The following is a 22308-nucleotide window of genomic DNA, read 5'->3' as shown; positions in this document are numbered from 1 at the left end:
GTACATATGTATGTATGTGTATATGTAAATAAATATATACAATCTGGCACTCGATAATTCGAGCCAATATCATTCCTTTGCCTGGGTGCCATACTCCAATAATAATTACCAGACAAAAGGCGGCACTCCCGAACATCAAAGTGGAAAAAAAATGGTGTTTTATTTCAAAGTTTCAGGGTTATTCCCCCGTCATCAGGACACACAGTGACAGATAAAACAAGTGCAACTTAAGTACTTACTTAACAGAACCCTCCCCCACATGTTGAGGCCATGTCCCCGATGTCCGCACTCCAGCTTCCGGTCTCCAGTGAGTCGTTGCGCAGGAAGTGACACACAACAAGGGCGGCAACTAGCTGTGAATGATGCCCATGGAATGTGTCCAGGTTCCCATGATTACCAGAATGCCATGTTATGACCTGGGCACATAATCGGGAATTTTGTGATAACATTGCAAATATATGCATTGAATAAATATATAAAGTGTATAATTATAAACAATACACATAAAATGATGATGCACATAACCATGCTGAAAATGTTGTAAATAAATCGTGATAATACACATACAATCATGATATACATAAATGTGATAAAAATCTCATCAATAAATATATAGTGATTATATACCACAAATAAAGTGCTTATTCAAACCATGTAAAAAACAAATATATTGTGAAATCTTACAAAACCACACCTTACGTGATTACGTGATGCATACTCATATTAGGGGTGTGCACAGGCCACTTTTCGTGTTTTGTGTTTTGGTTTTGGATCTGGATCTTTCTTCGTGTTTTGGATCTGGATTGGTTTTGCCAAAACCACCCTTCCGTGTTTTGGGTTCTGGGTTTTGTGTTTTGGATCTGTATTTTTTTTTAAAAAAGCATAAAAACAGCTTAAATCACAGAATTTGTGGGTTTTTCTGCTCCTATGCAATTATTAACCTCAATAACCTTCATTTCCACTCATTTCCAGTCTATTCTGAACACCTCACAATATTGTTTTTATGGGCAAAAGATTGCACCGAGGTAGCTGGATGACTATGCTAAGCGACACGAGTGGGCGGCACAAACACGTGGCCCATCTAGGAGTGACACTGCAGTGGCAGACAGGATGGCAGTTTGAAAAACTAGGCCCCAAACAGTACATGCAAAGAAAAAAAAGAGGTGCGAGATGGAATTGTCCTTGGGCCCTCCCACCCACCCTTATGTTGTATAAATAGGACATGCACACTTTAACAAACCAATCATTTCAGCGCCAGGGTCTGCCACATGACTGTGGCTGAAATGATTGGTTCGTTTGGGCCCCCACAAAACAAGCTGGCAATTAATGTCTCCCTGCACAAACTGGCTCTACGGAGGCAAGATGTCGTCCTCATCCTCCTCATCCACCGATTCCTTGGATAAAACAGGAAAAAGGGATTTAGGTGTCCCTGGACTGCTTACGGTCTTAGCCAAAGTTTCTGAACTTGACAGTAACTTTTTATGAACGCGCTGCAGGTGCCATATAAGGGAGGATGTTCCTAGGTGGTTAACATCCCTACCCCTACTTATTTCACCTTTACATATAGTACATATGGCAAGACAGTTGTTGTCCGGATTTGGATAGAAATATTGCCAGACCAAAGAGGTGGAATGTTTGGTCTTCTGCCCAGGCATGACCGTGATGGGCTTTTTCATCCCACGGACAACAACTGTCTCCCCCGGAGCCTGATTTAAACAAACCACATCACCATCAGAATCCTCCTCGCCAACTTCCTCCTCAGTGCCAGCTACACCAGTATCCTCATCCTGTTGTACTTCAACAGTGACATCTTCAATTTGCATATCAGCAAGTGGACTGTGGGTGCTCCTTTCAGCACTTGCAGGGGGCGTGCAAATGGTGGAAAGAGCCACCTCTTCCCGTCTAGTGCTGGGAAGGTCAGGCATCGCAACCGCCACCACACTTGGACTCTCCTTGGGGATTTGTGATATCTTCTTAGAACGCACAGTTCTTCGCTGTGCTTTTGCCAGCTTAACTCGTTTGATTTTTTTAGCAGGAGGAGGGCTTCCATCGTCATGTGAAGCTGAACCACTAGTCATGAACATAGGGAAAGACCTTAGCCGTTCCTTGCCACTCCGTGTCGTAAATGGCATATTGGCAAGTTTACGTTTCTCTTCAGATGATTTAAATGCTTTTTTCAAGGTCATTTTCCTGAACTTTGTCATTTGGGATTGTATGTGCCCTCTACTATGACATTGGGCATCGGCCTTGGCAGACGACGTTGATGGCATGTTATCGTCTATGTCATGACTAGTGGCAGCAGCTTCAGCACTAGGAGGAAGTGGTTCTTGATCTTTCCCTATTTTATTTTTATTGGAGAAAGTTTGGTCCTCCATTTATGTTATATTGATATATACGTGCGGCTAAGGCGCACACAAACACAGAAAATAATTTTTTATTTTTGTTGGAGACTAGTGCACTTTGTGGGTTACACCACCCTTTAAGAAATGAGCCAGCCGGCCCTTTACTTATGGAACACAGGCGCACGCTTGGCGCTGCTCCTTTGTTGATGCACGTGCAGCTACAGCCCACACAATTCACAAACACAGAAAATATTTTTTTATTTTGTTTGGAGTGCCCTTTGGGGGTCACAGCACCCTTTAACGGACAAGCCAGCCGGCCTTTTACTTATGGGACACAGGCGCACGCTTGGCGCTGCTCCTTCGTTGATGCACGGGCAGCCACAGTGCACACAATTCACAAACACAGAATTTTTTTTTTTATTTTGTTTGGAGTGCCCTTTGGGGGTTACAGCACCCTTTAGCGGTCAATCCAGCCAGCCCTTTATTTATGGGACACAGGCGCACGCTTGGCACTACTTTGTTGATGCACGTGCGGCTACTGCGCACACAATTCACAAACACAAAAAAATATATTTTTTTATTTTGTTTGGAGTGCCCTTTGGGGGTTACAGCACCCTTTAACGGACAAGCCAGCCGGCCTATTACTTATGGGACACAGGCGCATGCTTGGCGCTGCTCCTTCGTTTAATGCACGTGCAGCCACAGTGCACACAATTCACAAACACAGAAAAAAATTTTTTATTTTGTTTGGAGTGCCCTTTGGGGGTTACAGCACCCTTTAGCGGTCAATCCAGCCGGCCCTTTAGTATGGGACACAGGCGCACGCTTGGCACTACTTTGTTGATGCACGTGCGGCTACTGCGCACACAATTCACAAACACAAAAAAAAATATATTTTTATTTTGTTTGGAGTGCCCTTTGGGGGTTACAGCACCCTTTAACGGACAAGCTAGCCGGCCTTTTACTTATGGGACACAGGCGCACGCTTGGCGCTGCTCCTTCGTTGATGCACGTGCAGCCACAGTGCACACAATTCACAAACACAGAAAAATAAATTTAATTTTGTTTGGAGTGCCCTTTGGGGGTTACAGCACCCTTTAGCGGTCAATCCAGCCAGCCCTTTATTTATGGGACACAGGCGCACGCTTGGCACTACTTTGTTGATGCACGTGCAGCTACTGCGCACACAATTCACAAACACAAAAAAATATATATTTTTATTTTGTTTGGAGTGCCCTTTGGCGGTTACAGCACCCTTTAACGGACAAGCCAGCTGGCCTTTTACTTATGGGACACAGGGGCACGCTTGGCGCTGCTCCTTTGTTGATGCACGTGCAGCCACAGTGCACACAATTCACAAACACAGAAAAAACATTTTTATTTTGTTTGGAGCGCCCTTTGGGGGTTACAGCACCCTTTAGCGGTCAATCCAGCCGGCCCTTTATTTATGGGACACAGGCGCACGCTAGGCACTACTTTGTTGATGCACATGCGGCTACTGCGCACACAATTCACAAACACAGAAAAAATATTTTTTTTTTTGCACTTGGGGGGAGCACCCCTGATGGACAGAGCACCCCTTGGTCAACACTACAGCACCCCTTTAGGACTGGGACACTGCACAGGACTTTGGAGTGGACACAGCCCCTATGGACAACTGACTGCACAACACAGTCCAGCCAGCCCCTATGGACTTTAAAGGAGTGGCCACAGCCCCTATTAACAACAGCAGCACAGCACAGCACAACACTACACTGCACTACACTACACTACTCTACACAGCCCAGCCAGCCCTAACTCCCACCCTCCCTCTTCACTGTCCACAGCCGAGTGAGAAAATGGCGCCGACGCGGGTACCTTATATAGGATCCAAAACCTGCGAGTCCCGGAAGGCGGGATGATGACGTTTTGCCTCGATTTCAGATCCGAGTCAGGCGGGAAAAGTCGAGCCTGACTCGGATCGGCCTCGTATCGGGGGGGCTTGGGGGGGTTCGGATTTCAGAAATCCGAACCTGCTCACCCCTAACTCTCTCTCTCTCTCTCTCTCTCTCTCTCTCTCTCTCTCTCTCTCTCTCTCTCTATATATATATATATAAAAAAATTACAAATATGTGTACATATTATAAATATAAAATATATATAATTATTAAGCTTTCATAACTAACTCTGCCCGCTCTGCATTATGTATTAAATTTATATTACTATACAGCAGCAGCTTGGTAGCCTTGCAAGCAGGTCTGATACATACTTCACTTCAGGACTGCTGCTGCCAGGTCACCTTCATGCGGAGCTGCTATCTTGGAGGACATAGTCGGCTAAGCCGGGGGCCGGGTGGGCTGCTTCAAGGTGGTGCGGTGGCGGGCGGCACCTATGTGACGTCGCACGCAGTGACGTCACGTGGCACAGAGGCGGCGGCGCTGCCAAGTCACTGACACTGTGCGTTAGCGGTGCTGGGAGGGTTAGTGAAGCCCTTCACGCATTCGGCTTTTTGAGCTGTGTGGGTGGGGTGGGGGGCGGGGGCGTGCGGATGGGGGGGCGGGGCCTTGGACGGCCACTCGCGGGCTGCTGTAGAAGGAAGAAAAAATCCTGTCTACAGCAGCATACTCAGTAGTTGGCTTCTGTGGGCCTATTCTGATGGTGGGCCTGGAGCTGTAGCTCCATCAGCCCCATTACTAATCCGGCCCTGGTTACAGGGGATTGGCTAATCATATGTAGCATAGTATGGGCATGTATTTGGAGTGACGTAGGTGTGTTACTGGAAGTGGTTGCATATAGAGACCCTGAATTGCTCACATTGGAGGCCATACTCAGATGGATAATCTGCACCTAGCATAGGGTTAGTGCAAGTTTCAATGCTGCGACCGACGGGGGAGTGTAAAGATGCACAAAGCATGATTGCAGCGTCTGTAGACTCTGAAAGTGGGCGTCACAGTCCTTGCATATTCAGATGCACAGATGTACACCAGGGAAGAGCATTGTAGTATCATTAGCATAAAGTCACAGATGCAATTGCAGCAAAAGACACAAGGAAGGCCGTGACTGCCTCCAACTCAGAATCAGGCACTATAAGAAGGCAGTATCCCGCCCCCCATCCACAGACCCCGCCCCTCAACAGGCCCGCCCCCATTAAGGCTGCTTCCAGAAAATTCCCAGCCTCCAATGCATTTATGTTGGTAAAAGTTTGATAGTTCATAGCTGGATAATTCCTGCTGCCTTAACTGTCAGGGAATGGGTGTTGTTAGTTAATGATATGGTGATACATAAAACATACCTCCCAACATTTGAAACATGGATGCTGGACCCTTCGTGCGCCTACGGCGCCCGCACCCGGAAAGGGGCCGTGGCTTCTGAAAAGTGGCCGTGGCATCTAGGAAACGGGGCGGAGCCGCGCGGCAACCCCCGTTTACGTCACTATAGGGGGCGTGCCCAGCACTCTCCGAGATGCTGGGCAGCCCCTCAGGCTTTCCCTACACTGATGAACAGCTGCCGTGCGCATCGCACGGCATCTGTTCATCTTCTGCACACCCACTGCTCTGCTATGCAGAGCAGCGGGTGTGCTCTCCCTAACTTCCCCCCCACCGCGGGACACTGTGGCCCGCGGGTGGGACAGCGGGACAGTCCCATAAAAACGGGACTGTCCCGCTAAGTGCGGGACAGTTGGGAGGTATGCATAAAATATTTGGCTATATGGGATGGAACTGTCCCCTTAAATACAACAACGTCTGTTACCCTTCTGTAATGTCCTATCATATTTGTGTTTTGTCGCCTTCATACTACAGTTGTGTTTACCGTATATGTTGCATGATGCCTGATATTCTGTATATTAATTTATTTTCCTGTTTTGCACGCACTGCTCTTCATGCTTTAAGCACTATTTTTGACCATTGATCATTGATGTTTTATTCTCTTTTACTGCTTGTCTTAACACTTTCACATAGAGTGTCCGTCTGTTCTTGTTTCTCTATTTCAATCTAAGGAAAAACAATAAGAATTGACAAATTTAAAAAAAGAAGCTGCAATTTAATTACATATCTGGTTGTGCGATAAATTATCTATACATTATCTATACATGTATTATTATCACAGCAAGAGACATTTCTTAGGTAACCTGTAGTGGGCAGAGAGACACCAAATTAGAACTAGCTGACTATCCCATTAACCAGAGTCAGACCTCACAGACAGATGCATGGTGTGGGTATCCTGATGCCTACATTAGTGTACATGGGAAATGCTATGTAACCTGCATAGGGATTACTGCTTGCTGCATCAAAACTGTTCCTCTCTGCAGTCATAAATCTCCCACATGAGTCTAGGACAGGTTCAATAGCTGATGTGGCAGCTCTATGTCAGTACACATATGACTACCAAATAGCTGATTTTCTCTCACATCCAATATAAGCTGGTTACATTATAAAAATAAGTATTTCACTTGCAACAGTGCACAATGTACGTGCCTATTTCTATTACTATGTGCTGTACACAACAGTATACAATTTATGTGCCTGGTGTAATAGTATGCACAGTACTGTACACAAGAAAGCACAACTGATGGTGCGTGCTGGTTTGGTGAAGTGCACAGCAAAGGTGCTAGTGGTGGTTAGGTGGCTTTAGACACAAGGATAAAGCAGGTACAATATAACTGAGTATTGGATACTGCCTGGACCAATAGGGTATGCTGGGCATTGTAGTGCGCCAGGTGGATTCGTAGCATACACTCAAGTGGTGTGTAGTTCTGTGCTCCACTGTAGAAGCGGTGGTGGTACAGGGTGTTTGGGACACCTGTGAAGAATTGTAACGCTGGCGAGCGTCTCAGTAGTATATTTACTAAAGGTCGATTTTAATAGTTTTAAAAATCGATGTTGTGTTTTCTGGGCTAAATCACATATTCATTAACATTCAATTTTTATTTTAAAGTATTAGTAAATGTGTGATTTTGTACCAGAAACACAACATTGATGTTGATAGATTTGGATAGATTTTCATCGATTTTAAAACGCTCAAACTCGATTAAAATCAACCTTTTGTAAATAAACCCCTCAGGGCACATCCTCTTAACATAGATGCCAAGGAGAAAGAAGCCATGCATGTGCAGTAGCGCATGTCGGATGTCAGATCTCCTGACAGAGCCGTAGCGTGTCCTAGAGATAACTGGCTCTCACTAAAAGATGGAGGCAGTGCAGAGCGCTGCTCATCCAACATGTGCCTGATCTATTGCTGTATACTGTACACTACAGTACACAATGTACCTGGTCTATTACACTACAGTACACAATGTACCTGGTCTATTACACTACAGTACACAATGTACCTGGTCTATTACCCTACAGTACACAATGTACCTGGTCTATTACACTACAGTACACAATGTACCTGGTCTATTACACTACAGTACACAATGTACCTGATCTATTACACTACAGTACACAATGTACCTGGTCTATTACACTACAGTACATAATGTACCTGGTCTATTACACTACAGTACACAATGTACCTGGTCTATTACACTACAGTACACAATGTGCCTGGTCTATTACACTACAGTACACAATGTACCTGGTCTATTACACTACAGTACACAATGTACCTGGTCTATTACACTACAGTACACAATGTACCTGGTCTATTACCCTACAGTACACAATGTACCTGGTCTATTACACTACAGTACACAATGTACCTGGTGCATTCACCTGCAATCCCAAAAACCCCTGACCCATCCTTGCAGCCCCCCAAGAAGCCTATTTCGCTAGTTTTTATGCTTGGCCCCCCACTTTTTACATTTTCACCCCAAAAATGGCATGTCTTTTTTGGGGTGTTCTTAGGTTTTTTTTTTTTGCAGATTTGTCTTTTGGGGGGCTGTCCCAAGGGTTCTGAGTTGTTTCCCCACGTTTGTACCTCGAAATAAAGATTTTGCAGTTCTTTTCACCTGCTATTGATTGGAGAATCTTTTTTGGCGAATTCAATGCATCGAGTTTCCGCTTAGGCGAAATCGTCCTGGAATTGAATTAGGCGAAAAGTTTTGAGGCAAAATTTTCGCAAAAAAACAGGCGATAAAGGCTTTTCGCCTCTAATTGAATATGGCCCAATGTATGTGCCTGGTTTATTACTATGTACTGTATACTACTGTATACAATGCATGAACCTGGTCTATTACACTACAGTACACAATGTAAGTGCCCGGTCTGTTACCATGTATTGTACACTACAGTACACTATTTATGGGCCTGGTATGTAATGTACTATACACTAGAGCACACAGTGTATGTGCCTAGTCTTACACTATGAGCCCCATTTAACAAACAAACCTTAATACCAGTAACATACTTCATTTAGTATCAGAGTGATACTAACAAACAGGGCTGTAACTAAGGTAAAGCGACCAGTGCCATGGCACAGGGCACCGCAGGGCAGGGGGCGCTGTTTGGGCCTGTCAATTTTCTATTTATTATAATTCTCACTTGTAACTTCCTCTTCTGTTATCCCCAGCATCTCCTGGCCTCCACTATCTCTTCCCTGGCCCTTACCCATGAGGCCGTGGACCTTTTTCGGGTGGGTGTCTTATATCCCTATTTGAAAAATGGTGGGGGGCGGGGGTGCCAATGCTCTTTATGGAACAGGGCACCAAAAAGTCTAGTTATGGCTCTGCTTACAAATATGCCATTGGTCTTTAATACAAGTTACCCCTCCATCGAGGTCTAGAGACGCCCCCCTACTCGACTGCATCCTCCACTCTGCTGCTTGCAGCCTTTCCACTGCCAGCGACAGGCTGCTGTGTCGTGCATTGGCGATGGTCAGTCTGCACATGCACATGATACTTTCACCTGGCAGGGACACAGCAAAACCTGGAAGGTTTTGCTGAAACCAGAAAGGCTGTTGCTGGGTTCCTATTGCCGGCAATGGAGACAGTATTGCTCTTGCCATCTATAGGCGGAATTGGTATGAAATACCGTCGGCCGTATGGCCGGCGGTTCGATTCCCGTCAGCGGCAGCCCGACAGAAGCAGAGTGCGACGCAGCGGAAGCCCGACAGCGCTGGAAATCCCGATCGTGGATAGGTAAGTATCCACTAACCTAACCCCCCTAACCCTCCTTAGGGGTGCCTAACCCTAACTTCCCCCCCAAGTGCCTAACCCTAATCCCCCCTCTAAGTGCCTAACCCTAACCACCCCCCTTCCCCGCTGCCTAACCCTAAGTCCCCCCCGGGGGTGCCTAACCCTAACCCTCCCAGGGGGGGTGCCTAACCCTAAGTCCCCCCCGGGAGCCCTAAACCTAACCCTCCCCCCCTGCGGCTGTCCGCTCGCGGCGCCCGGCATCACTACGATCGTGATGCCGGGCGCCGGTCTCCCGGCGTCGGGGAAATGCGGGCGTCTACATCTAGACGCCCGGCATTTCACCCTTGCCGGGATAAGACAGTCGGGAAGCCGGCTGCCGGTATTTAGGCAGTCGGCTTCCCAATTGCCTCCCCTATAGACAAACTCCGGTAATCTTAGTTTACTGCTGTTTGTTAAATACTGAAAGGACATAACCCATTTAGTTAGTTATTGGGTTATATCTCATTGTTAACTTGGGCCCTATGTACTGTACTTTATTTATATGGCGCCAAAAGGGGTCCGCAGCACCTTGCAAAGTACGTAAACATAAACCGTATGAACAGACATAAAGTGACTTAAGCTGCCCATCCACTAGACGAGCTGAAACGATTGCACGATTACAACATTGTAAGAGTTCAGTCGTTAGTCAGTCTGTGATGTGCCTACACTGAACGAGCAGTCGTTCAGTACAGGCTCATCAATCATCTGCAAATATGCTAGGTTGACCAGCTTGTTTGCACGAGGATAGATGTCTAAACGACCAGCGGGCACACGCAACGCTGGTCGTTTTAGACATTTTAGTGAACGATCTTCAAACGATTAATGAACGATTACGACATCGTTATCGTTCAATCGCTTAATTTAATCGCCTAGTGGATTGGCAGCATTACAGTACAAACCATAACAGAACATGGGCAAGTTTATAAACATTGCTGCAGCTGCAGTCATAATACCCAAATAAGCAGCTGGGGGGGAAAACTCAAAGGTTTGGTCAGGTGCTATTGTTGGCACAGTGAGGGGATAATGATGATGATGGTAAATGTGAGAGAAGGAAAAGCACATGAGGGAAGAGCCTGAGGGCCCTGCTTATGAGAGCTTACAGTCTATGAACTGTACACTAGAGTACACAATGTTTGTGTCTGGTGTAAAATGTACTTTATAGAACAGAGCACCAGGTTTGCAGGAGTTGGACTTGTGTAAGGAATGGAAAGAGAACTAGCAGCACTTGAAGGAAGTTCCAGCCCATTGCTGCTCTCTGCTAACACACAAAGTACAGGGGAGGACGGATCATGTCACCAGTGATCCCGCCCCACTCCCACCAATAACAAGTAGTGCCTCGCTGCTGCTGCTGCTGATAGTGCTGCTGGGTATACTCGTGCACAACTCCTGTCAGCCCGTCCTATACTCAGCACATTCATTCACAGGAACGTACGCTATGGCGGCTGCCACTAGCACCAAGAGCAGCAATGGGATAATGATTGCAGGTCCCATGCAGTCTCCAGGTGGCCACAGCCTGGAACACGTAAGGAGGCAGCAGCTCATGGACCCCCGCAGGAGACAGGCTGCTCTCTCATTCCTCACCAACATCTCTCTGGACGGGCGACCCCTGCAGGAGTGTGCGGGAGCAGAGGAGGAGAGCCATGCAGGTGTAGCAGCAGCAGCCGGTCTGCAGCATGCACATACACAGCCAGCACAGTGCTCACCGACACCTGCTGTCTCTCCCATGCACCCACTGCAGCTCCATCACAGCAGCAACACAGCAAGTCGGGCCTCGCCGCCACCACCTCTCCTAGCGGCATGTCATACCGGGATCCTGCAGGGGGACGAGGAGATGCATGTGTTAGGACAGGAGCTGGCAGAAGCGGAGGATGCCTTCAGTGGTGCTCCCATCACATCTGTCAGCGTAGGGAGCAGGGGACGCCTGAACTCCTTTACCTATGGCATCTCCCCATCTGCTTTCAGCAGGACATCGGCTGCAGCTCAGAGCTTCTCTTGCTCTGAACCCCTGCAAGTGCTGTTCTCCAGCGCCATGGACAATCCGAGGACACGGTAAGGAGGCTGCTAGTCTAATGTCATCTCAGGGGGAAAGCAAGGCTGTATTAGTAAGAGCATGTCACATCTCTACACAGGGAAAAGCAAATGACATGGGGCCCAGAGCTTTGGGGAGCCCATCTTCCTTGTCAAAGTTATGTGTTATATGCATTTTTTCACCATTGGCTGGTACATAGGGGTCCTTATAAACTTTTGCCTTTAAATACCAAGTTACCAGGGGCGTATCTATAATGGGTGTGCGGGGCACACAGGCCCCTGGGTCTGCACTGCACACCCTGCACCCATAGTATTACTTACATCTCCGGAGTCCTACTTTGGCGTGGGGTCCGGCACTGTAAAAACGACTGGAAAATGGCAGCTGCGGCTATTTTCCCGGTTACCTGCGCATACGCTATAGACTGTGGGCGCACTCTAGTACCCAGAGTCTATAACTCAGGCGCTGGCCTCGCACAGCTCAGTGCGCTGCCAGCTGCCGGAGAGAGAGGAGGGGCCCCCTCCTCTCTAGAAACGCCCCTGCAAGTTACGCCCCTGCTAGACAAAGCTAAACAATACTGCCCCTGCTCCCCCCCCCCCGCACCCTCCGCCCAACCCATCACATACACATACTTGCCCTGTACTTGTACACATTCACAAATCAGATTTGCAGCCGTGAACAGATGCGCAATGAGAAATTACATGCATGTCCACTAAATTATGAAACAAACTTGTCCATGTTATATAGGGGTCTATTCACGTGCAGCATGAAGTGGCTACTAAAAGATATCACATCAATATATAGTGAAGTTTAGTAGCAATTCATGTACACTTACCTGTCCGCGGCGTCTTCGGGCGCTATCCGGCCCCTCCGCGATTCCTGTACGCATTGAGAAGACAGACATATCGGGAGCCCGATATACCTGTATTCTTACTGCGCACACGCCGGTGTCTGAGAACAGCAGGTCAGGTCAGACCTACTGCAAAGGACACTGGGAAAACAGGGCAGCGCCGAGTGCCTGGCAGACAGCAGGGATGTATTATTATTACCCTTTATTTATATGGCGCCACAAGGGTTCCGCAGCTCCTTACAAAGTACATCTATAGATGGCGTAGCCCACTGGGTCCAAGTTCCGAAAAGTAACTCTTTCCTGTGTTTTGATACATATAGGAATGCGGCCGCATTTTCCCTTTAGTACATCTCGCCCCCAGTCACCACACTAATGAAAATACACTTCTCAACTCCGCAGGCGCAGGCCTAATGCAGAACAAACTGCGTTCCACATTGAATCAATATGGGACATGGCATTTTAGAGAAGGCAACCCTACTCTACAGTGAATGACAGTGGGGTATGCGATGTCCGTCCCTACTTTACATGTTGATCTCCAGACGTGCCATCTCTGATGTGTGTGTGTGTGTGTGTGTGTGTGTGTGTGTGTGTGTATATATATATATATATATATATATATATACATTATAATTTCTCATGATATTTAGGGGCATATTCAATTAGGTGCGAAAAGTCCCACTGCCAAAGGCTTTTGCCGTCTTCGCTGGATTTCAATGCGGAAAAGTATCGCACTCGTCATCGCTTATCCCCGTATTCAATTTGAAAACGAGACCCAGCGAAATGCAAACAAGCGAAAAGTACTGTCAGATTTGGGGAAATAAGCCTGACTGACACCCCCCAAAAGATTCACTGACATGGGGGATTACTATGGATACCCCCGAATAGCCCTGCTGAAGGTATTTGGGGAACTTAAATGGTCTCAATAGGTGCTATTTTGCGTCTTTGCATAAGTGGTGAAGAATAGCATTTTGCAGTTTTTTTTTGAGAAAATAAGTAGTTCCAGCAAATTTTGGGTACCTGAAAATGAGTGCAAGCATATTTTAAAGCTGCTAAAGTGAAGTTTTAAAAACTAGTGAAAAATCCACCTACCGCAAGCACCTGCAATAAAAAAAAACACCTGGGGCATACTCGGGGGACCCCATGGAGTCTATTTCGCTAGTTTTTAAGTTTGTCCCCCAACTTTGGACTTTATCGCCCCAAAAACAAAAGTACTTTTGGGGTGATCTAAAGTCTTTTTTTTTTTTAATTTGATGCAATTTACCTTTGGGTTACTGTTCCAAAGCTGCAGGGGGTTCCCGCCTCTTTGCACCCCAAAACCCGAATTCTGCACTTTTTTCTCGCCTGCTTTCATAGGCATATCTTTTCAGCTGGTTACTATGCGCAGACTTTTCGCACTTGTGAAAAGTCTTTGGAATTTAATACAGGGATAAGATTTCGCCTGGCGAAATGACATCACTGGCGAAACTTTCTCAACGAAAACTGCTTATTGCGGCTAATTGAATACGGCCCATAGTAGTCGATCAACTGCAGGACTCTTAGGACTTATTAAAAAAAGCTGAAACTTTGAGTATTCAGTAGGTAGCTCTCATTATTTTGTGGAACTACAAGTCCTCAGAGTACTACTGCATTACCTATTCATGCTGAAGACACCTAGGCTGATTGAACTTACTATTGATATTGAGTGCCGGCCAGTGCAATTTATATAATATATACATATATATATATATATATATATATATATATATATATATATATATATATATTTGTACAGCAATTTCTTCTTATCACAATATTTGTGCACTATTTAACCAGACTACCCTTATTAGTGACAGGGCAAATTTGTTTAGATGACACATGTAGACATAAAAAGGGGCAGCTGCTCTGGACCCAGGTGCCAGTTTTCAGAACCTGATAATTATTACTAATCATTAAATGTTGCACAATGATATCGTTCCCGCTAGGCCACCCTGCAAAAATGCAAAAAGGGCAGAATGCGTCCTGCCCCTTTTGGCGGCACCCCACTAAAACATCCTGCGGGTGCCCACGGACCGCAGTGTTCCGCGGGTTGGGAAAACTGCACCCGGCATCTATTCACAAAGAAGGAAGAGTTTGGGGGCAGCCCGGCATGTCCGTAAGTGTCGGGCACGCCCCCAAGAGTGATGGAAAGGGGCGCATCTTAAAGACACGCCCTTTTTCTTGTAGCCACCCCCTCTTTAGGCATCGGAGTGCCCTTTCTCTAGGTCTGATGCCGGACCTAGAGTGAACACTACAATGAGTTCTACGGCCCAACCGTCTTCTAACCCATTTTTTAATGTAGAGGGTTCCCACCCAGAACATTTTTTCATGGCAACCTGGGGTACTCTTACTCTAGTGTGCTGTTGCTATTCTTTGAGGCAGTTTAGTTATGTGTTGGTGGTATGGCATGGGAAAGCTCGTAATAGCAGTGTATTGCTATTGTAAACACTGCTCACTGTAGGGGTACGCAGTAACATAAGCAATGTTAAGCAGGCCGTACATCAGGACGATATCGTTCCAACAAGCCAACGATAGTTGGGCAATGTGTGGAAGCAAACGATAATCATTTGTTTGCTCCCTCACACTTAAAGACGGGCAGAAACTAGTTGGGAAAATCAAGCTTGTTTCATTTTTCCTAACTAATCGCTTTAGTGTATGATAAGTAGGCTGTGTCCTCCTACTTTTGTCACCATCCTCATGCCAATCACTGCTGGGCTGCTTGCCCTGCCAGCCCATGATTGGCATGAGCAGCAGGAACTGGGAGGAGGTTCTATCGCTGCCCTTCTCATCCCGGGATTGGCAGCAGCGGTGAGTGGGAGCCAGGAGGAAGATCAGCAGATTCGGTAGTCCATCACTGCTGGGGTGCCCCTGTCACCAGCGGCGGAGCGGGAGGATCGGTGTTGCTGCAAAAATTTCAGACTGGGGTTTCAAGATGTGCTGTTCAAGCTCTTTTGAAGAGCACAAAGAATCGGGCGACGTTGAGGGCTGTAGACGCAGTGGTCGGCCAAAGAAACTTAATGCATCAGATAAAAGACACATCATGCTTACTTCTTTTTGAAATCTTTTTGAAATTGGAGTATGTCCTGAACTCTTCAACTCAGAACTGGAGGAAACCATTGGGACCCAGTTACACCCATCTACTGTTTGGAGAAGTCTGGCCAGAAGTGGTCTTCATGGAAGAATTGCAGCCAAAAAGCCATAACTTTGACGTGGAAACAAGGCCAAGCAACTCAACTATGCACGAAAACATAGGAACTGGGGTGCAGAAAAATGGCAGCAGGTGCTCTGGACTGATGTGTAAAAATGTTAAATATTTGGCTGTAACAGAAGGCAGTTTGTTCTCCAAAGGCTGGAGAGCGGTACAATAATGAGTGTCTGCATGCAACAGTGAATCATAGTGGAGGTTCCTTGCAAGTTTTGGACTGCATTTCAGCAAATGGAGTTGTGAATTTGGTTAGGATTAATGGTGTCCTCAATGCTGAGAAATACAGGCAGGTACTTATCCATCATGCAGTACCATCAGGGAGGCGTCTGATTGGCTCCAAATTTATTCTGCAGCAGGACAACGACCTAATGCCATTAGGAACTATCTTCAATGTAAAGAAGAACAAGGAGTCCTGGAAGTGATATGTCCTACAGAGCCCTGATCTCAACATAGAGTCTGTCTGGGATTACATGAAGAGACTGAAGGTTGTGAGCAAGCCTGACCCTTGTATATCTCTGCTATGGAGACTATAAAAGGACCTCGGCGTGGAAAAAGCTGCGGCCGCACCATCATAGCACTTCGTATGCTGATTGAGAAACTCATTTGCACACAGATATGAGTGTCACATATCATTAATCAGCACGGTCAACTGGTGCCTCCTAGTTGCACTGTGGCTTAGACACATTTTCAGCAAAAACAGATGCCCATTGCTAGCAGACTTGCATGGGACCTGGCGCCTCACTCAGTGCGTGACGTATTGAGGCTAGATGAGCAAGGACACATCTGTAAGGAGAAGTTTGTGGTGAACTCATTGGGGGGGGTATAATTGTTTTCTCTTGTCTGATCTCCAGTATATGTCTTCTGATGAAACCGGGAGTGTGTTTTTACCCGGAGAAACGCGTCAAGGATTGTCCCCATGCTGCACAGAAATTGCCTATAACAGCAAATCTACCTGCCGTGGCCTTCTGCCCTGTTATTTCATCTGCGGGCTTTCACCGGCACTAGCAGTGTACTACAACCTATTATTATACGTCATACCTATGGATTATATTAACCACCGGTGCAAAGACCATGCAGCATCCGGAAAGATATACATTGCTCCTTCGGTCTGTTGTTTAACTCCATCCATATATATGGCATTCCTGAAAAGGAACTATTAGGTTGTCTGTACTCCACTGCTATTATTGCAAATATTGCTCACTGCACACTGCCATTGTGATAAGAGAGAGTTTTTTTTCTGATTTACATCATTATCCTGGGAATATAAAGTTGGAACTTTGGAAATAAATTTAGTGATAATTTCCCACACCCATACTGCCACTATATTTGCGGACTGTTTACATCAGAAAAGTGTGGTTGATTGCAACATTGTTCTCGATTTAATACCACGGTATCTAATGATTGTAACTTTTGTTGGACATAACATTCTTTTGAACTTATTTACTATATAGGATAAAAATGTGCAGATGTCCAGATTTTAATAAATATATTTTTTTATTATTATGCTATTTACTGCTAGCAATATTATTATACAAGTTTTGTGCTATTAGATGAAATAGTGCTTTTTAGCATACAATAATGTGCATAATTAAATCTAATGTTTTATGACTACCTAGGAGTTAATGTGGTGAATAATTTTTGTATATTATAAATGTATTGAATTCTTCACGGCATTTCGCTTCCTGTTTCTTTTCTATTGTATTGCCTTTGTGGGAAGCAGAGCCCACTGTGGAAGCTGCCGCTTTGAATTCAGGGTATATTTGGCCGGACACCAGCGCACCTATTCTTGCTCTTCTTGGTGCATGTCGTGCCTAAATAGACCGGGTTTCGCCACGTAAAGAGGCTTACCCCGTCTAAAGTCTTGGTTAGCATACCTAAACAGCAGTTTGGGCTCCCAAAACCAGGACTTTTTGCTGACTTCTGCTTACCACCTCAGAATGGTGCGAGCAAAACTCTATGCACCCGTGGCATTCGCACCTGAACTGAGCAATAATTGAATCGCTCAGTCAGGCACCCATTACTCAGCCACCAGCGAAAACAGTTGAATTCCCCCCAAGGATTGTGAGCTGGACAGGTCCTCTGACAGCAGATTACTCTATATCCCCTTTCAGCAACTGTACTTAACTGCTTGTGTGAAGTTGTTGTGGCGAATTGCGGTGTCCCATACATGCAATAGCTCTTGAAAGGTGTATATTCTTTTCAAAAGACTATAGGAACGATTCAATTCGCTGCAAAGTTCTATCGACCCTCTCGTGGGTTATTAGAGCAAGAAAAATTTTGCGCCGTCTTTACATGCTGTGTGTGAAGTAATCAAAACTTTTTGGCTAATTGCACACTCCCCGTTATGTTTAATAAAGTTTATTTATTGAAATAGCCTTATAGCTGAATTGAGGTTAGTGGCTTTATGTTCTTTTCAGTAGTCCATACATATGTCTTATAATGTCCTGTTGGGCTTGTTGTTGCTTGTGAACGGTCTTTCAATGAAATTGCCTGAAATGTACAGCGCATTATTTCTAATGTAGTAGAAGCAGAAAATAATGATAGTAGTATAATTGAGATGCTTCAGCTGATCCAGTTTACATAAGTGGGGTAGATTTCTGCTTTTAATAAATTACAGCTAAAAATGCACTATTTGCAGAGGAGATTAAGGGGTATATTTACTAAAGTGAGAGATTTAGAAATGGAGATTTTGCCCATAGCAACAAATTTTATCTCTAGCTCCATTGCTAAAAACTCTCACTTTAGTAAATATACCCCTAAAACTTCTTGGAACTGTCTATCACACCAGAGAGCTCGCCAGGCCATGTTTCTATATGGCATGTTCTGGCCAAGTCCAATTGTGGCACATCTGTGATCTTTGAGAATTGATTATGAACTGCACAGATGGATAACTCAGTCGACATTTATGAGATCTAATCTACAAGTAGAATATTGTAGGTGTGACTACATAATTGGCGCTTTCACATTATACATATGCATATATATTAAAGACGAAAATGCAGTAAAACCCACGATAATGCAGTTTTCAGGGGTTTTACAGCATTCTTCAAATGTACCATCACATTCCGGTGCTTCATCCTTATGGATAATGCCACCTTTAGGTGGCGTTACCCATTAGAAGCCTATGGGCTTCTTATCGGGACGCTCTCCCTTGGAAGGGATCCGACCGGATCCCTCCCATTATCCCCCGCGGCCTTCTGGACATGCGCAGAAGAACGCCAGAGGGACCTCTGGGTGTTAAACCCGGAAGTCCCTCTGACTGGAGCCATCGCAAAGGGCCGCTCTTATCCATAGAGCTGTTCTTTGTGATGTTCTTGTTACATACCGCAGTAACAAACTGCGGTATGTACCCGAAGACGGGGAGATGTATCGCATCCTGGAGTGATGCTAATGAAGATAACTTTCCTTTTAAAAAACATTTACTGAAGCAATAAGACATTTGGGTCATTGGGAGAAAAAAATGGGTTGATATGAATCGGATGGTGTCCCCAGCTATCTATGCTGTTTTAGGGAACTGTTAGCCAGTTTTGGAGGATATGACCAGATGACTCTACTCTGCTGTATGGTACAGATTTGCGTTTCTCTATACTGGCAACTGAAACTGCTTACTTCTGGGTATATGTAGTTACACTACTGCAACACGTCCTGGATGGTGCAGCTAATTCCTCACTGGCCAATTTCTATGGTATAGTTCTGTGCTTGGAAACTGAGCTGAACCGCAGGACAGCCAGAGAATGGAATAACATTTTGTGCTACAGTGTCAGGGGCGTATTTATAATGAGTGCAGGGTCAGGGGCCCCCACACCGCACACCCTGCACCCATATTTTCTAATACCTCTCCAAGGTCCCGCGTCTGGTATTTCAGCCCTGCACAAAACGATGAAAAATGGTCCACCGCAGCTATTTTCCCAGGAAATTTTGCGCATGCTCAGTGAGGAAATCATCGGGAAAATGGTTGCGTTATGCACAGTAGACGCTGGGCACAGACTAGTGCCCAGAGTCTACTGCTGCTGTGGTCAGCCATCAGTCTGCTGCCAGCCGCTAGGAAGAGAGGAGGCGGCCCATGTGCATTCCCCGTCCGTGGCCCCCTCCTCTCTCCCTCTCTTAATATGCCCCTGTACAGTATTGTGCGGCCACAGGATACAGGCAGATGCAAGAGTCTTTAAAGCTGAAAATTTGCTCCAATGAAAAATGTCTTTAAAAAGCCCATCCCCTTATTTGAAGGTGTTAGAGTTGTCACATCATACAGATGTCCACCACAACTGTCAAGATGGTATATCTATATTTCGGAGCCACAGCGACCCTTTTAATCCAACTTCAAAACACACGTTAGCAGAGGCTAAACCAGTTAAGTCTAGTTTGCGTTTATCTCTTCAGGAACCAATGTAACTGATTCTGAGTCTGACCCAGCTCCTTAGAGGGGATGCAAATAGCAAGTTTTAGCACCCTACATATGTGCGGAAATGAAATTACGGATTTTTGTGTATCTCCGGGCAAGACGAACGGATCTCTCTCTGCGTGAAATGGGCGTTACTGGGTGGAGGCCATGTGAGAGCACACAAGATTTGTCTTGTGCGAGTGTCACGGGCTGTAACTAGATCTCTGTGTTGTTCCAAGTCATGCATACAGGTAAGGGAAGCCTGTATCTGATGGATCTGTGACAACTAGCATGGGGTTGGTGCACTTGGCGATGTTAATGATGTCTGTTGCAGCTGTAGATGGGAAAAACATTGAGTGGTGCAGATTACCGCTTGAAGCCATAAGGATTCTTGCATTAGTCCTATAGAATTTCACATTTGCATAAGATAGTAAATGCGGCTTCCCGCAAAACCTTTGCTTTCGACTCCCAATGTCTTCCACAATTAAATTCATTTAAATTAACAGTGACTGGTCTATTCAGTTCTTCCTCATCATTTGTCACACAGAATCAAAGTCTCTATTTGGATTTACACAGCAAATTGATTTAATTTGAATACCATCATTGGGATATTTTCATACTATCTATACAGTGGTGTGCATTCAAGCTAAAGAAAGTGTTTGGTCAATTAACCCTAATGCTGGGTACACACTGAGACGACTGATCGGTCAGCAGGCTGATCCGCTTTTAGAGCGGCCAATTTGTAAGCTATTCACACTTGCCAATCGGCCGCTCGATATGCCTGGACTGACATCACAACTGGGTGGGCATTTAGAATTGCTCGCCCAGCAGATATGTCAGTGTCGGAGGTCCCTGCAGCTGGTGGACGGGCTATTGGCAGGTTGCCGTACGTACATGCAGATGCACGAATTATCTTTCAGATATATCCGCCTCGGCTGTGCTGCAGGGCTGCCCTGACATGTCTGTGAATGATGTAGGTGTACATATCAGTCGATGCAATCGCGATATATTGTTCAACGATCGAACGATATAATGACCGGTGTGTACCCAGCATACGAGCCTTTTCCTGAGGGTAGGATAATTAACATTCAACTTCTTATGGCAGAATGTCACCAACCATCTAATCATATAATTAGCAATACTTTAAGCTTAAAGCTGGCCACACACTAGACCAACTTACATCCAACCAGCCAACTTGTTGATTGGTTGGAATGAAAATCTGGTAACATATGGGAGTAAATAATGATCAGCAATTTGCTCCTAAATGCCAGAAAACAGATAAAAATGGTCGCCAACAAGTTTATTAAATGTTTGATTAAAACAATTTGTTCAAACAACAGTTTTTAGTCCATTTTCCGGCGTTTGGGAGCAAATTGCTGATTGTCATTTACTTTCATACCTTACCAGATTTTCATTCCAACCAATCAACTAGTTGGATGGTTGGATGTAAGTTGGTCTAGTGTGTGGCCGGCTTTACAGTTTGTGTGAGACGTTCTCTACACAGCCACTTAAATATTGCAGCACTGTTTTTTTGGGGGGGGTGGGGTTTGCCCACCTTATTATATTGCCTGGGTACATGCCATTGTAAGAGCCATAGAGTAAGGCAGTGTTTCCCAAGCTCTGTCCTCAAGGCACCTTAACAGTAAAGGTTTTAAGAATATCCATGCTGGAGTACATATGGTTGAATACAATTGACTGTAGTACTAATTAAGCCTCCTGTGCTCAAGCCTTGGGGACCCAATTTGGGAACCATTGGAGTAATGAAATAAGAAAAGCAAATTCTTCTCACTAGAAGTTTTCTTCTAAATACTACAGGGCAGTTCAGGTTTCCCACCCATGTATCATTGCTTTTTATATATATATATATATATATATTTTTTTTTTTATAGACTTTCTGGGAAGTAATTTGAGGAAACTGACTAAGAGGTCTAGCTCCATTGCTTAACTGCTTGTCTGTACTTGTATAGCTGAGTTAACCCATTGTAATGGCTGCCCTTGAGTATTTTTGGGACAAAAAATCAGTGTAGTCCAGCCATAAATGATGATAGAGAAATTTATTAACATATCTCTGCAGAAATTCTCTGTTTTAAGAACATCAGTTTCATGTGGGATTGTGATAAGGAGTCAGTGGCAGGAAATTTGAGGTGGGCAGCTTGTTGCCAGGAGGCCATCTTTTATTTGAGAAAAAAGGTCATCATTCTGGCAAAGGAGGTTTGCCGCCTGTTAAGAAAATAGCTCTTACATGCTAGTTTCCCTATAAAACACCCGGGCGGGATGTAATAAGGTAAAAAATGTGGTAAAATCTCCAAAAATGTGATACATTCCGGAGTTTGGACCTGGTGGGTAACGATATCTTTAGATGGCTATTAAACAATAGAAGCCTATGGACTTCTTTTCGC

The 22308-nt window shown here is 45.3% G+C and overlaps 1 protein-coding gene across 2 annotated transcripts in view; it reads left to right on the top strand.

The window, feature by feature from the left end:
• CABLES1 (Cdk5 and Abl enzyme substrate 1) overlaps positions 1–22308 on the top strand; it is a 159264-nt gene that overhangs the window by 37675 nt on the left and 99281 nt on the right. The window contains exon 1 of one of the 2 annotated variants that reach the window (XM_088469613.1): positions 10755–11484. The exons of the other annotated variant lie outside the window; for it this stretch is intronic. Coding sequence (XP_088325739.1) covers positions 10871–11484 — 614 coding nt within the window. The 5' untranslated portion in view covers positions 10755–10870. Of the gene's footprint in view, positions 1–10754; positions 11485–22308 lie in introns of those variants that run through there. 2 annotated transcript variants of the gene reach the window in all.

The sequence above is a fragment of the Taudactylus pleione genome, unplaced genomic scaffold (assembly GCF_031769625.1).
Source record: "Taudactylus pleione unplaced genomic scaffold, aTauple2 ptg000093l, whole genome shotgun sequence".
Lineage (NCBI taxonomy): Eukaryota > Metazoa > Chordata > Amphibia > Anura > Myobatrachidae > Taudactylus > Taudactylus pleione.
Note: the sequence above shows the minus strand (reverse complement) of the source record. Positions and strands in the feature narration are given on the sequence as shown.